The sequence below is a fragment of the Ruditapes philippinarum genome, unplaced genomic scaffold (genome assembly GCF_026571515.1).
Source record: "Ruditapes philippinarum isolate M1 unplaced genomic scaffold, ASM2657151v2 ctg11008_1_1_1_1, whole genome shotgun sequence".
NCBI lineage: Eukaryota > Metazoa > Mollusca > Bivalvia > Venerida > Veneridae > Ruditapes > Ruditapes philippinarum.
The window spans coordinates 54,000-71,275 of NW_026863091.1; the positions used below are offsets into that span (position 1 = coordinate 54,000).

The 17,276-nt window shown below is 31.5% G+C and overlaps 1 protein-coding gene across 4 annotated transcripts in view; it reads right to left on the reverse strand.

Annotated features, from left to right (window-relative positions):
* Positions 1 to 17,276, reverse strand: part of LOC132721114 (uncharacterized) — a 31,122-nt gene that overhangs the window by 1,392 nt on the left and 12,454 nt on the right. For 2 of the 4 annotated variants that reach the window (XM_060705366.1, XM_060705367.1), the window contains 12 exons: positions 15,812 to 16,197; positions 12,834 to 13,121; positions 12,215 to 12,327; positions 10,674 to 10,794; positions 9,440 to 9,508; positions 9,064 to 9,152; positions 7,974 to 8,096; positions 6,743 to 6,849; positions 4,364 to 4,470; positions 3,951 to 4,004; positions 3,103 to 3,188; positions 2,364 to 2,439 (listed from right to left, as the gene is read on the reverse strand). In XM_060705366.1, the coding sequence (XP_060561349.1) occupies positions 10,690 to 10,794; positions 12,215 to 12,327; positions 12,834 to 13,121; positions 15,812 to 16,197 (892 nt within the window). In that variant the 3' untranslated portion in view covers positions 2,364 to 2,439; positions 3,103 to 3,188; positions 3,951 to 4,004; ... (4 more) ...; positions 9,440 to 9,508; positions 10,674 to 10,689. Of the gene's footprint in view, positions 1 to 2,363; positions 2,440 to 3,102; positions 3,189 to 3,950; positions 4,005 to 4,363; positions 4,471 to 6,742; positions 6,850 to 7,973; positions 8,097 to 9,063; positions 9,153 to 9,439; positions 9,509 to 10,673; positions 10,795 to 12,214; positions 12,328 to 12,833; positions 13,122 to 15,811; positions 16,198 to 17,276 lie in introns of those variants that run through there. The other 2 variants (XM_060705368.1, XM_060705369.1) reach the window with 2 other exon arrangements.

Below are 17,276 nucleotides of genomic sequence, written 5' to 3' on the forward strand. Positions count from 1 at the left end.
AAACAATAAAAATGAGATCAATATCTAGTCATACTAGTGGATTTAATTATGATTTACTAACCTAACTGTTCTAGTAAATGGGCCTTCACAGAGCTTTTGAAATTTTCTATCTTATTAATTTTTTTGATGTATGTTGGCAAGGAATTCCAATCATTAATTGCTTTTTGAAAAAAAGTTACATTATCTTTCCCATAACTTCTTGGGACCCTAAAATTGTACTGATTCGACCGAGTTGAATAAGAATGAATGTCTCGAACAGGTATAAAATTTTCTATCATATATGAAGGGCACTGGTTATTAACAATTTTAAAAACATGATTAAGACGTAATTGCTTATTTCTGTTTTCTACATTTAGTAAAGACATATTAGCAAGAACAACATTATTGACACTATCTCTAGGTCCCATACCGTGTATAAATCTAACAATTTTATTTTGACAAATTTGAAGTTTATTTTTAAAACACTTGTTCAGGCTCGGGTACCAAGAAGAACATGCATAATCAAGGTGACATTGTATTAGTGCTGAGCATAAATATTTTCTAGTCCTAAAATCTAAAACATTTGCTTGCCTATACAAAAACTTAAGACGTGAATTCACCTTTGTAAGAATACAATTAACAATAGATTCACCTGACAAAGAATCATCAATATTTAAACCTAGATATTTAACAGATTTTGTGGATTCAATAGTATGTCCATTACAAACAATTTTGAACTCTTTAACTTGTTTTAGTTTACGTTTGGAACCAAAAATAAGACATTCAGTCTTTCCTAGATGAAGTGACAATTTGTTATCTACAAGCCAAGATGAACAAGACTCTAGTGTTTGTCCAAGTTTTTGAGAAATAATACTTGGATTTTTGTGAGCAAAAAGAATTGCACTGTCATCGGCATACAGAATAAGTTTACATTCTTGATCTATACTAATTCTCATGTCATTTACATAGCACAAAAATAAAAGAGGACCCAGGATGCTGCCCTGGGGAACCCCACATGTAACAGGCATGTAATCTGATAAAATATTATCAACACTAACAGTTTGTTTTCTACCTTTAAGATAAGACATAAACCAGTCAGTATTAGAGATACCCATCAATTTCAATTTTCCACATAAAATATCATGGTCAACAGTATCAAATGCTTTTTGTAGATCTAACATTATCATGCCTGTGTATAATCCTTTGGAATTATTGTTTCTGATATGATCCATAAGATGGATAAGACAAGTGTCAGTGGAATAGGAATTTCTAAAACCTGACTGTAATTCATACAATAAACCATTAGCAACTAAAAACTTTTCAAGTTGAGAATACACTGATTTTTCTAAAATTTTTGAAACAATGCTTAAAATGCTTACAGGTCTATAATTTCCTACTTCAAGATTACTGTTCTTTTTATATAAAGGTTTTACCCTAGCTACTTTCATGTCATCAGGGACATAATTTTCTGAAATTGACATATTTATGATAAAAGTAATTGGTATTTTCAAAAATGAAGCTGCATCTTTTAAAAATCTAGCAGGAATTTCATCTAAACCAGTACTCTTTGATGAATTTAAATTCTTAAGCTCTTTATATACAAATGTCTCAGACACATGTTTTAAGTACATTTTATTATTCTTAGTATTTCTATCATTATAAAAATCTAACAAAGCTTGTGAGTCAATGTCAAACTTTTTGCTAGCACAAGGTAACTTATCCACTAGCTTAGAAGCAACAGTAGTAAAAAAGTCATTAAAATGATTAGCAATTTTTAAAGGATTATGACAATTTTCACTATCAATTTTTAAAACAATATTTTCATTCCCTGTTGTTTTGGATTTATACCCCAATTGTTTTAAATGTTTCCATAGGCCTTTTGGATTATTTCTATTTTCAGCAATTTGATCAGTAAAATAAGAAGACTTAGCATGTTTTACTTCTCTTTGAACAACATTTCTAAATTTACAATAACAAGAAAAATCTTCATGGCAACCATATTTTCTAAACTTGTATAAATAATGATCTCTTGTTTTGATATGGTCTAAAATCTCTGATGACATCCAAGGTTCAGTTCTCTGTTTTAATCTAATTTCTTTAACAGGAGCAATGGCATTCAACACTGACATAAAAATATCTTTAAAAGCTACCCATGAACTGTTTACATTATCAGAATAAAAACATTTACTCCAGTCTGCTTGACCTAGTTTTTCAATAAACAAATCTCTACTATAATTTTTTACACATCTAACTTTAGAGAAATAATGTTTTGAGAAACTTTGTTTGCTGATTTTCCTTGTACAAAAAGTCAAAAAGTGATCACTAAGGCCAATAGAAATAACACCATATTGACTTAGCCTATCTTTTGAATTGGTAATGATATGATTCTTCTGTGTATTGGCTACACCTATGCAGTCTGGGTGATACCAATTACTGCACCCTTCACATTGCCTGTATTTGCTGCAGGAAAACAATAACAATGGTCACACTGGCTTACAGTATATAAAGCTCAAAAGTAACTGTTTAAAGCAGTAATGAGGCTCTGCACAGCAGTAATTTCATAATCCAGTTTGCACAGTCAGAATTAAAATCACCTTGTATATTACATATAACAATAATTTTGGAAAGATATTTCACATACAATTAGTTTCATTGAGCACAGTTTTCTTAAAAAGGCATATGAATTTACCATTTCATTTATAATAGGTAGAATAGGCCGGTGTCCATGACCAACAGTTTAAAGTTTGTTGACTTCGCTTTCAGAAAGTCATTGGTTCTTAAATAGTAGTGCCTGTTACTGCCTGAAAAAAGTATGAAGGGGCATCTGAGGTCTTCCTCCAGTAAAGCTTAATGATGAGATCTTTTCCAGCAACAGTAATATGATCATGCCTTGTTCCTATAAAGATGTTACTTAAACTTTTTTTTAGACAGACATGTGTTGTGATAATTACCGTGGAAAACAATACCAGACAAAGCGATGATTCATCTCTGAATTCTTTGGCAATTATTCATAACAATAATTAAAAGGGGATATTATAAATAAAAGTAACACACATATAACACGAAATTATAAATCTTGCTTATGTCTAGCTTGCTTATGTCACAAGACTTTTTTTAAGTAACCTTGTCTTTACATCATTCTTTTTGTTACAAACACAAAATTTTCGTCTTTTCTTCAGGGAGGGATAAATGTAAGATGACATCCTTTTCTAAAATAAAAGCAATTTCAATTCAATTCTTGAAATATACAAGCACTTACAATAACATAACATTTTCAACAGTCTGTGATTTTATTGATTGATCTAAATCATAATTTGTTTGGGTCTTGATGAATACAAGATACATTACAACAGTAAAACTATTATGTACATTTTGAAAACTAAAACAATAAATTATGTGATCAATATATTAGAAAGTCATTTCATATCATAAATCATATCACAGATATATATTACAAGGATCAGACATAATGGTTTAGCTTAAAATCGAGTCGCGCTCATGCGCGGAATCGCACATCGTATAAAGGTGGACAGAATGAGAGATGGCGGAATGCGCAGAGAGCGCAGTATGACAGATTTTCACATGAGTATGTGGCGTTATTGCAGCTTTGTGAAAAATTTTACACATATGAATGTATTGATACAGTATTATTTTGTGCCGATAAAGTATTAATATATATAAATATGCCGATAGAATGCTGCAACGCTGAGTAAAAAATAAATTATTACCGCAATTCAGATTAAGATAATTATTTTTTACATGGTTTAAGTTTGCATTGAAATTGTATTACATTTGTATTAATACACATAGTGCATAATGCGGTACACATATAGAAAACTGTGACTTAGTACATAATAAAGTTGGAATTATTTCTTAACTATCATCTTGCTTTTATTTAGATACCGGTTAAGGAATAACTCCCACCGCCAACAGCATCACAAGTACATGAATACATATTGAATGGCACATACCTTAACTGGTTTCCGGCGTAAGAAACAGTCTTTTGTCCTGGATACCTGTAGAGTCTAAACATTAAAATATAAAGACAATAGTTAAAATACTTATTTGCTTATTGTAGAAACATAAAAAACACTGATCAGTAGTTTCAAGGCACATGTCAAATTACAAATGGGAAAAACATTTCCTCCATTACCCGTCTATTCTGCAAGAAGTGGTCTAATGAATATGTCCTATAGAAGCCAAAATATGAATAAATAATTGACAGACACCTTATATCTAAATAACTGTTAAATGAAAATGTATAAATAAATATAAAAGTATAAATTTCACTTGTTTCTTAAACAATTGTACAAAGTCTGTCTGCAGCCCACCTATCTAAAATTATTTAATTCTTTAAAAAAAAAAATTCTTCTCCTATCCTTACCTGATTTTCTGCTGTAATGATTCCTTGTTCCTGTTCAATGTCATTCACTTTAGCGTCTGCAAGACCAATGTCTTCAATCACAGGACTAGTCGGCTGTAATACTGTAACTAAAATATTATTTTTGGGATATCACTTGATGTGCATTTATTAATTAGGTTACAACTGAGACAATATTATTATATTAAACTTTCTAACATTTAACCTCCAGGTTTTGCACAATAAGATTTTTTTTGTCTCCACAAACAAACTTTAGGGGGGTATATAGAAGTCAGCTTGTTGTTCGGTCAGTTGGTCCGTCAGTCTTTAATTAGCCTTACCATGGTAACTCTTTTACTATTCTTCAATTCCTTTCATGTGAACACTGTGTGAAGTTTAAATCAAGTTGTTTCAATAATTTTCAAGTTGTTTTCCTGACAATTATCATTAGGTAGTAAAAAGGGAGATATTTTTTTGAAAAAACAAATTAATGTAGAATTATGGTTCTTTGACTTCCTCCTACTTGTCTCTATAAACATGTGCAGTTCAAAGAAATGTCATTAATAGTTTGTAAGTTTTACTGCGGACAAGCATTTAAGGTTAAGGAGGATAATCAAACAACAGCTGTCAGAGCAGATGGCAAAGCTTGACATATTACTGGACACAGTAAAGGAAGGCAATAATATGATAAACAAATCAATTATGATATAGATATATGTCTGTCTCAGTATCAAGAACGCACCACTCAAATGTTCAATATATTTAGTAATTGATGTAAATTATACTATTATTGCACTTTACATTTTGTCATAGCATAGTGTCCTTTGTCTTATATAAAAGAACCATATTTAAGAAATATTAATACACTTGTTACTATATATACACGTAGTTACAAAATTGCCTAGGATTTCAACTGATTATGAGAGTCACATGACCTATTATGAGTTTGCGGCCTGGGGCCGAGAACTAGTTATCAGCCCGCTGAACGTGTGCATGTGCACAAACTGAAACAATGACGTCACATTTTATGTCATCAAACAGTTAACTGTAAAAGTGAAAATAGGTTTTAACTTTCGCTTGACTTTATTATGAGAGCTGAAGCATATTTCGTACACACACAGTATTATTACTATTGAAATTTTTAAAAAAAAATAACAAATTCATTCAGAAAAAAAGAGAGAAAATAAAACTTGCTTCTAGATTCCACATTACAGTAGTGTACTTTGAACATACAAAAAGTAAACAGCTCTGTAGAAGTTACTGTACAGTATAGTAGAAATACAGACAGGAATTTCAACGAAAGAAATGTCAAAGTATTTCTTTTTTAGGAAAATGCTACTATTATATCTACCAAGTGTATTAATGACATGAATACACGTCTTAGTTGTGCCAGGTGATAATCGATTATCACCTTCCAGTCCTACTCTGTCGTGTATTAATCTCTTAATATATCCCAAACTGTGATTTTATTGCTCAATAAGTTCTGATGCGAATAATTATATTACAAGGACGTAGCCGCAGCGCATCTGAATGACAAACAGTGATTTCATCAAGCGATAAAATCACCAATTGGGATATATTATTTTGATTTTAACACAACATTAACAAATAAGTGCTGTCATCCCTGATATTAAGCTAAATTGTGCCTAATTTGTTTCCGTACTTATTTCACCGCATCACATTTTTAGTGGTTAAGTCACATGTATATATTTATTACGTCACATGTCTATATATAGAACGCCAACAGTGACTTTATTCCAAATTAACACACATTTTGGGTTCTTCTATGTTCAAAAGGGAAAAATGCGGGTTGTGTTAGGATTGTAAATAACTGCCGACTGGGCTAGGTCAACAATCTCAACATATTTATAATTTTTCCCTTAAGGTTCATATATTTCTTGAATTCATTGTTTTAAGGTGTGTAACTTTATTCAAAATTGGTTAATACACTTTACTCAAATGATATAGAAAAGTAAGCCATCTTGTAGGCTTACTTATAATCATCACACAATAAAAGATAAAGTACATATTGCTCTTGTACAGACAATACTTTATTTGCTACTTATGATAAATAACTTATATGAAGGTATACTAAATCTACGGTATATTACTGTTAAAGTCAAATTTAAATGTCAATCATGTAAAGTTAATCTCAACAGTTTTCCATAACTTGTCAATGGAAGAGTACCTTTCAGAGGCAAAAGCTAATAAATGTATTTAATGAGTTATATGCTTTTTTTACCTAAGAATTTAAATTATATATTCATTGCAGTATGCAAATAGAAGTATAAATTTCACTGTATGATTTAATTTTCTACATCTTCAATAAATTTGGAAAATAAATAATGTTCATAGGTCAAAAAACATCACATGCTGCCAAAGTAGGAATTACAAAAGTTTTACCTCCTTCTCCAAGTATTCGTCTTGCTGTTTTTTTTCCTGGCCTGGACAATATCATCAGAGGTCCAGTAAAATTCCAATGGCACTCCATTGTAGAAGTTTTCAACAAACTTGAAAATGTTAACATTATACAAAATATGGTAAAAGTGATAAAAAAAAATGTTTGTATACAAAATATTAACTGTAAGTTAGATGTGATGAGGATGAACTTTATTTATATAATGTATAATCATGAGACAACACTGTATAATTTCTGCTTATTTTTAAAACTAGAAATGTGTTGTAATGCTGTGAATGCCCCTGCATGCAGCAAAACTTTCAAATTTTATAATAACATTTAGTTTTAAATTGGTATGCACAAAAAGTTTTTTTATTCTAAGTTCAAGGCCTTTAAACTATTCAATCTTAACCTTTTTAGGATGGCTCTATACATCAAATGTTAAAACACTGCATCTAGCAATAATTGTTTTGTGAAATTATTTGAAAATATGTTTGGTCAACTATTACTTAAGCTAAGTGGTTCAAGTATTGGACTTGCAAGTTTGAATCCCTTGTGGGATATATTTAATAAATAATGAAATAAATTGTTATAATTGTTTCAATTCATTATTAAAAAATCGCAATCTTTTTGTTTATTTTTTTCATTCATCTTCATATCGTTCATAATCAAGTATTTTTCTGCTGATTGGAGAGAGTTTTTCAAGGTATATACGAGGGACACATTAACAGCTTCCTTCATATTAGTTTCTGTATCTGCTCTATGAAAAGTAACCCCACAATAGTGCAGTACTGTAGATCTACTACAACTGTCAGACCGATGAAAAGTAGATTTTAAATATAATTTACTACTTGCACTAACTTGCCAGACAATATGAAAATACATGTAAATGTCATTGAGTGACAAATATGTAAATTTTTCAAAGTAGACCTACATTTTCATTTGATTTATCCACATGTCAAATTTGAGTTGAATGGCAACTGTTTCCAAGATAATGAATGGAAACTGATAATGGCGGAAAGACAGAACAGGGTTTCACTATATGCCACGGTCATTTTATGGCTGGGGCATAAAATACTCTAATTTATTTTAATGAAAGTGATAAAACTTAGGTATGACATTACAAGTACTTTTGTCAGTCCAAATTAAAAGAAATACTATTGAACAGGTTTACATTTGCCTTAAAAGTCTGTATAAATCTAATACTCCAGAAAAAGTATTCAAATATATATTTACCTGTATAACATATATTCCACAAGATAACCCATCAAGCTGTTTACTGTGGGATGGGACACCACAGTCCATCCTTCAGGCTGTATAGAATCTTCTGCTGCTTGGAGGCGATTTTGCAGGAAATTGCTGAAGATTTAGAATTCATAGTTTCTTTACAGATAATAACATGCATAACTGTGAATGACATAATGTCCCATAAAGGAATGAAAAAGACCTGAAGTCTCAAGTAAATCTCATATATAAGAAAGATGACACCAGTTTAAAACATATTTATATTTAATAAGAACTGAAATTTCAAAGAAGATATATTTGAAGGTCCACAGATACCTTTCAATTTATAAATAAGATAGAAATAATTCTGAAAACTTATGTGCTTGTCATTAATCCAACATGTATAAAAAGTTATAGTAAAAACTGATAGGTTCAAAAGGGCAATAATGCATAAAATAATTGTGCTAGAGTAATGAACCATATCATATTTAATGTTGCTGATGATAAGCATAAATTAATTTAATTATGGAGTAAATCTCTTTGATGTAAAAACTTCAAGCAAGAAAAATATAACAATATTGATGTAAAAATGTTGGTATTGTAATCATTGTAATCATCGAAACTAGTAGACTTTATAAAATAATTTCAATCTATAAGATGGTGACGTGTGGTTTATCTTAGTCCTCCTCTACCTTCAGTTTATAAAAATTTAGACTTAAAGGGGAGATAATTCTGTAAATAAAGGTGCTTGAATTTGTACTTTATAACATATGAAGTTGGTGATGATACGGAATATATATTCGAAAGAAACTGGAGTATATAATAACATATCTTTGGAAATAAATAAGTAATATCGAAAACATTTCACTGCAAAAAGAATCGAACAGTAACCCAGATGTTGACATGGACACAAGAGAGTGGGTAACAGCTCTCCAAATAGGTTGTTTAGTAAAGCTAAAAATACTGCAAGGGAAAATGGCCACCAAAGATGCTATAATTGTGGCTGTTGAGCATAATACAGAATCATCTTAAAGTTAAGCAAAAAAATAAATTGCAAAAATGCATAACATACCAGTTGATTGATAACTTTTAAAATACTTACAACCAGTATAAAAGGATCTGTTGCTAAGATATCTCTGCCTCACCAAGAGGGTTCATATAAACAATTTTCTTCTCGTTTGGTATGATAATCTGTTTAAGTACAAAATTTTACTATCAACCAGATTTTTTTTCCAAGAATGCAGAAAAAAAGAAATATTTTTCTGTCATTTGAGTGTTAAAAAGGGTGGTGTGCGAACAGTGATAGGCTCTCATAATATGTCAATGGCAAAATGACTTAATCTTTTATGGGTATGAAGGTATCATAATGAAAATACAAAGTAAGAACATTTCCAAAAGTTTCATAATATTCCGTACATGATATTTGTCAACGATTTGTATAAACAGATACCAACAATTAACATAAGTCAATTACTTACAGCAATGGTCCAGTGTAATCCTCCCTCATTAATTGGTCCCACTATGTAATCATACTGTTGTATGCTTTCCTGCAAAATAATAACAGGTTAAATATTTTTGTGTATACCATGCAATTGCTTTCTTGAAGAAGTATTACAAGAAATTCATAATTGCATTTGATGTAGCTTATAAATATCATTCTCTCATCAGATAAGATTTGGTACTAATGTAAACATCACTTTATTTTATACAATTATTCTTAAATTTTATAACAACCCATTTTTAGAATATTTTCTGAAAGTTTGCCTTTCATGACGAAATTATTTGTCTTAAATTGGCAGTTTACAAGAAAATAGACTGCATTCTCCTACAAGCATGAAACTCAGCTCACATTTCAGTATCATAAATAACTGTAAGAAGAGCCCGGTTTGAACCGGTTGATGCTCCCCGTTTTTAACACAGGAAAGTACACCTCTTGTAGTTTCTGAGTTATGTCCTTGGACAAAGTTCAAAGTGCAATAATTCCTGAATAAAGCAAGGCAGAGTAAGTGTTCTTTGCACTGGAATTCTAATAAATGAGATCTATGTATAAATGAGATTCATGTTGATATCTCTTGTAGTTTAGAGTTATCTCCCGGACAAGATTTTTCTAAAAGGGGAGATAATTCAAAAACAGAGCTGAGCAGAGTTATTGTTCTTTGACACTGCACTTTCACCCAATGAGATCTATCTACCTACAAAGTTTAATGTTGGAATCTCTTAATAATTTTACAGTTATGTTCCGGACAAAGTATAAAGTGTAAAAATGAACAAAGGGCAATAACTCCAAAATTAGGTATATCAGAGTTACAGTTCTTGTGCACTGCACAGTTATCCATTGAGATCTATCTACCTACAAAGTTTCATGTTGATATATCTCATCATTTTATAGTTATGTCCCAGACAAGATTTTTCTAAAAGGGGGAGATAATTCAAAAACGGGGTAAAACAGAGTTATGGTTCTTTGACAATGTAATCCTCCTTGATGTCCTCTACCACTGTGTGAAGCTTAAAAAAATGATCTCCAAGGGTTTTCAAGTTTTGCCCCGGACAAGACAACGGACAGACAGACGGACAAGGCGGCGACTATATGCTCTCCTTCAGAGGAGCATAAAGACATACATTTAGGCTATAAAAAAGGCTCACACTGAATTATCTTAGGTTTTGCAGTGATTGAAGAAAATCATTAGTTCATCATATTTCTATTTTTATTACCCCAATAAATATTCCACTAATCTCCCTCTGGCCAGTGAAAATTGCTGTCATTATTGTTGCTGGAACACACCGTATAGAAGAAGTTTGCTGCTTTGAAAGGATATATACTGGCATCCATTACCTATAACAAAGACAACAGTACACATTGAATCTCTAAGAAAAATGTATACTTAAATGTACTTAGGCAAAATTTTAGGATTTAAAGGGATATAATGCGTATTAAGTATTCTTTTCCTGCTCAAGGAAACAACAGCAAGTCCCTGACAGGGTTTGAATCCACATGGCTACTACTAGTAATCTTTTGAGCAAAAAAGTTAACACATATTGCCTAGTACAGGTTGGTTAAAGGACTGACTCTATAGTGTGTCTATATGCTTATAGCTTCCTTCACAATCAAATTACAAGAAGCGGCGCAATGTGACGAAAACCAGGTTTTCAACGACCAAATTTTGATGTGACAGCAATCAATAGGTCAAAGTGCACTGAAGTTATCGAGTAGAAGCTGAAAATTCTATTGTAAGTAAATAACCTTGACCTTGCTCCCAGATATGTAAGTGGCAATCCAAAGCTGCCACTCAGCAAGTTTGGTGTCAAAAGGTCAAAGCAAACTAAAGTTATAACAATAAATAGCGGACACCTGACAGGATTTCCAACGTAGTAAGTAAACTGCCCAATATATTTTTTATTTAACTGAACTGTAAAAAAATGAATAGCTGCATACGGCTGCAAAGACATAAGTCTTTATCCCTCATCAACATTATTTCCACTAAATTGTTTACTTTTCATGATCATTGGTGAAAATGATGACTTCACCACCATTTTGAGCGAGATTTTGACTTTTTGTCGGCTCTTATAAGTACATCAATGCATATTATTCCGTATAATTTAGATTTCAGTAGGCAAGTGACATAAACTTAACTTCTTGTGATATAGAAAATTGAAAATAAACTGATAAAATGTGATTCAAGCCCTTTTTATTAGGTAAAGGCGATGTATGTGAATTGTGCTTCGCGGTAACGCCAGAAAATGTGATTTTTTTCTTATACAGAATTATTACACAGCAGCTGCTGTCTCACATGATTTGACTGGAACCTACAGATGTATATTTTCATTTATTTACTAATGCTGATATAAATGTAACAACTAATCCATGCATGCATATCATGAGAAAGGAAAAATTTGAGAACAATTTTTCTTTAATATGATTAAAGACATTGTTTTATGGTGGAATTTAATGTTGCAACAACATGTAAAATAGCCATTTCACAAAAATAGACATCTTAGTAGAACCAAGGACCTTGTGTGTGTTTAGTTTGTTTATCCTAATCACTGAAAAAATAGCCACATAATAAGGCCAAGTGTATCAAGGACATTTCTTTAGTTAGCTGGATAGCTAAATTACATAAAAGAATCCGAAATGGTAAGACTTACAATGGAGAAGGGATAAAATGGTTAGAAGACAAGGACCTAAACAAACACTTAAAAATGGATGACATAGAAGACATACTACAACATATCAAAATTCAATAGCAACAACTTACCTCATCTGACAAATAGCCCTGTATGTCATGAATAGATTGATTACTGATGCTGTAAGGTCCCACTTCTATTAAAGGAACGCTGTTTGGGGTGGTATGTAAAATGTCTGAAAGAACTATTTAAAAGAAACCTCTTTGTTGAATAAGCTTATTGTATTATATATAATCATATAAGAGTGGCTTCCCTTATATTTATTTACATTGACACCATTCCATATCAATTTTTTTCATTATCCTCCTGATAATAGTGTGTAACCTAAAGAGGTATAATTAAATATATATATACATTAAAAATAGATTTGTTATTATAATTTTTTCCCATAGTGGACATTTGTCCGCACATTCTTTTATTTTATTATATATTTTTACATGCGATGTTTGTTAGTTTTTCGTAAATAATTGCTATATATCACACTGAGAAGTGAGAAAATTAATATTAAATTTTCCCAGCTTTTCCAGGGCAATTAAACATATTTTAAGTTACAACTTTGTAAATCATATGGAAAATAAGACAAATGCACCGATCACTTTATTGTGAACTGGAGACAAATAGATTTAAAAATGAAAGTCCTAAGCTATAATTATAATATACCAAGACCTTGATATATTAATAAAAACAAACCTCTATCAATCTCGTCTCTTTCTTGTGCTTTTGGGCCATCATTTTTTACATTTTTCCTTGTCAAAACTTGTGACTGTTTTTTTCTACCAGGCTTCCTCTTAGCTGGTGCAACTCTGTGGCTGAGAACTGGGCAGCTTGTCCTCAACTTTTCGACAGTACTCTTAAGATTTGTCTTAACTTCCTCTATCACATCATTATCATCGCAGCAAAACAACAAACTCCTCGCCTCTGACAAGTACTCCAAGGCCATTGATCTACTGGATACTACATTTTTGATGACAACTTGTTCTAAATGTTAAGAATGCAATATTATAAGTTGATGCCAATGGACTTAATGTAACACATGTTTACTTGAGGTACTATAAAATATTAATCCTTTATTTTTGTCTATCTTTTGAATCATACATGATATAATTAAATATTTTCATGACATACAGTTATTGACAAAGACTTTGTAAAGCTAAAAAAATAAATCTGCATCTTTATTTTCTGTTATCTTTCAGTTTTTCAAATAATGGTATAGTGAGTTCAGTTTCTATTGAATCACCTGTCAATCATATTATATAATCAAAGCACAGAAGGCGCTGAATTTGTTTGGGTTTCAGAATGTCAGAAAGGTGAAGATTGTGAGATTATAAACCAATTTGTTTGTATAGTGTCACCTATGCTGTTTCCAGTGTTATAACTGTAGTAAATTGGCAATAAGGCTAATTGCATCACTGATATTCAATTCAATGTTTATTTGGCTTAAAATATTTAAAAAAAAGAAGAAGAGCTGCCTCATCTGAGATTTTAACCCCAGACCTATTGCTTCTGAAGCGAGCGTGTAATCCGTGGATCACGGGGAAGTTATAAGAAATAGGCCTGAAGCTAAACATATAATTTTAAATTAGGGATTGTTATCATTATTAATTTCGAGATATTTTGTTCACGGTAAACCTGTTGTTTAACACTGATGTAAATAATCATGTCCCTGTCCTTGAGTCAACATCCTTACTTTAGTTTTCAGAAAATCTAAATAAAAAATGTTCATTTAGGGAATCACAATAATCCAAAGCTTAAGGGAAATAGCCTAGCAATTTTCATTGATTAAAATGATATTCATGCACATAACAAAATTATTTGAATCTGTTACCGGTAATATGCGGAAATGTTAAAGAATTACAAAATATTAGATTTTAATTAAATTTGGAAATAATTTATCTTCCCTCAGAGGTTTGAAAATTAATGCGCTTGTTGTTTGACAATCTTTACGCAGTCATCTATCCTTAATTTTCAGACGTTAGTGTACTTATAAACGGAAGTAACCGCTTCAAGGAATTTGTGATGGACTAATTTCAGATTTTGCATTGAGTAAACATATCAGGATCTGAAATTTTGCTACCATTATTTGTTTGGTCTGATGATCCAAATAAATAAAAATGAACATGCTTGATAAAAGTAACATTACTTGCGATCTTATTTTACTTACAAGCTAAAATCAGATGGCATCTATTGTTACTTTTATCATACATGTTCATTTTTTATATTCAGAAAAAAACTTAGGAAACATTTCCATAGGACAAGTGTACCCCCACACTCCACTGTTTTGTCAATCTATTGACTATAGGTCACACATATTTTGGGCTACATGCAACACAACATATAAATTGAAACTCGTGGGCAAAAAGTTTACAAATACTGAACAAATCAACAAGCAAAATTCAAGGTGAATTCCTACACAGGCTGACCAACAATATTTAACTGTAAGTTATAAATAACTTTTCATTGAAATCACATATGAAAAACTGCAATTTTATTGATAAATAGATAAAAACAATCTTGCATTTCTGTAGTCATTCTAATATAATTTACACTATCCATATATTATAGATAAAGAAGTGCCGCAATGCGACAAAACAAGGTTTTCAACCACCAAGTATTAATGTGACAGGAATTGGGAATGAAATATGCTCCCAAGTTGCCTTTTGATATAAGCTACCCACATTTTTAATTTAGTGTCAATAAGCAAACTCAAGTTATGTGAAGACCTAATTTCTATTTTTACCAACAGTTGACGCCCGCCCGCCCAAGTAGTGTTTTGATATAAAGTACACATATACTAAGTTTTGTGTCAATAGATCTCAGCGAAATGAAGTTATTGAACGGACACTTAATTTATAATTTTAACAACAGTGACCTTGACCTTGATCAAACATATTTAATCCAAAGCTGCCTCATGAAATAAGTTACTTAGATACAAAGTTTGGCATCACTAGGCCAAAGCCAACTGAAGTTATTGAGCGGAAATTAAAATTCTATTTTTAACAACCGTAACCTTGACCATGATCATAGACACCTGGGTAGCAATCCCAAGCTGCGTTTTGATATAAGGTACCGATACACCAAGTTTGGTGTCAATAGGCTTAAGCAAGTTATGTTATTGAGCGGAAACTTTATTTCTATTTGAAGAAACAGTGACCTTGACCTTGATCACATAGACCTGCGTAACAATCCAAAGCTGTGTCTTAATATAAGCTACCCACACACCAAGTTTGGTGTCAATAGGCCCAATCAAACTCTAGTTATTGAGCGGAAACCAAAGTTGACGCCTGCCAGCAACGGTATAAAATTTTCTTATCCTAATTTATGAACGTGAAGAAATAGGATCTTTTCAAAATTTTTCTTTGACATTTTCAGTGCCCTAAGATTAGAAAATTGTATAATGTTTAAAACATAGTACACTGTAACCTCATTTCATGTCTGTATAACCTTATTTTATGAAAGTATATCACTTTCAAAACAGCACTCAGAAGAGCATTACCCTAAGAATAATTTCAGGTTAATATTTAATAAACTTTTTATGTAAGGTATGTTACATACAACAATTATATGTTCAACTCTGACTGCATAAAACATGAATTGTTCTATTGTTATGAATAATGTTATGAATAATGTCAATATCATATAAGTATAAATATTAAATATATTTTATATACCATTATCCACATCTTCTCTTCCATCTTCAGGAAGTGTCTCCATAATATTATTATCTAGTACAAAGCATGGTAAATTTGTATACTCCTCAGGGAGGTTATTCCACTGAATGTACCCTGAAGAAATCAAACTGAGCATATGTTTACATGGCCAACCAGTTTTGCTAAAGTCTTCACAGTTACAACTTGGTGAAGTGGTGTCAATGGTGTATGTCTTTACCCGGAACTGTCCATTTACTTCAGTTTCCTCAATTTCCGGATCATCATCACCTCCTATCCTCTTCATACAGTGATTGATAAACTTTGCTGGTCTGTCATGTAAATATTTTGGGATTTCTTCACTGTAAATTTTGTTCTCTGACCTTCGCAATTTGTTTTGCCGTAAGTAACTGTAAAAAGTGTGTTAGCATATACATATATATATGTATACAGAAATACATATCTATAGTTGTTAATACCTTTTCAAAACCACAAAATGTGACAAATACAAAATCAATCAGGGTATGGTTTGTTACAGGGTATATTTTGTATCCAGTCTGTAGATTGGGAGATCAGGAGATTCAACCAGAACATTCTCTTTGCTAGGGACTGACTTGGCATCATTCCCTGTAACAGGGTTTGACCTCCAAGTGTGACCTTCACCTTTGAGGTTGGGGTGTAAGTGTTGTCTACTAATATGTCGTCTTATTATTGTGAACATTTGTGCCAAGTAAATTCAAGATCCCTTGATTGATGAAGACGTAATGGACTTTAACAGACCATGTTAATCTTTGACCTCCAAGTATAACCTTGACCTTGAAGGTAGGCAACAGGGTTTGCACATGACATATCGTCTCATTATTGTAAACATTTGTATTTCAAAATCTGTAATGGATTAGAAAGTGATGATCCGGACACAACATACACCCTTCAAGAGATAATGTTGATCTTCATTCACCAAGTGTGACCTTTATCTTCGGGGTAGGGATCTGGTTGTTGCACAAGACCCATTGTCTGATTATAACAGACATTTGTGCCATGTTATTTCAAATTCCTTTGATGAATGGCTTATTTATGGTGTGACGGACAGTCACACAGAAGGACGGACAGAGCCTATTTCTTTATTCCTATACCATCCATGTGACAAAATAATTATCTAAAATTTTCGATTTTTGGGGTTTTCTTATAGCATTTCATTCTTCATCATTTCATTGCTAAATCTGTGCTATGTACAGTATGTAACATAAAAATCCCCCATAGATTATACCAGGAATTTATCATCCTTTAAAGATAATTGAGTAGAAATTATTATTGTGTTTCAGGTATTCTAGTCTCTTCTATTCTTTTCTAGTTTGGACACTGTATAATCCCTACATATGCATTCCAATTTGTTAGTGAACAAGTACTCTGAGTTTAAAATGAATATCTTTGATACTTGATACTTTTTGACAATTTTACCTTCACCAAAAAGTTTACCAAAAACTTTAAA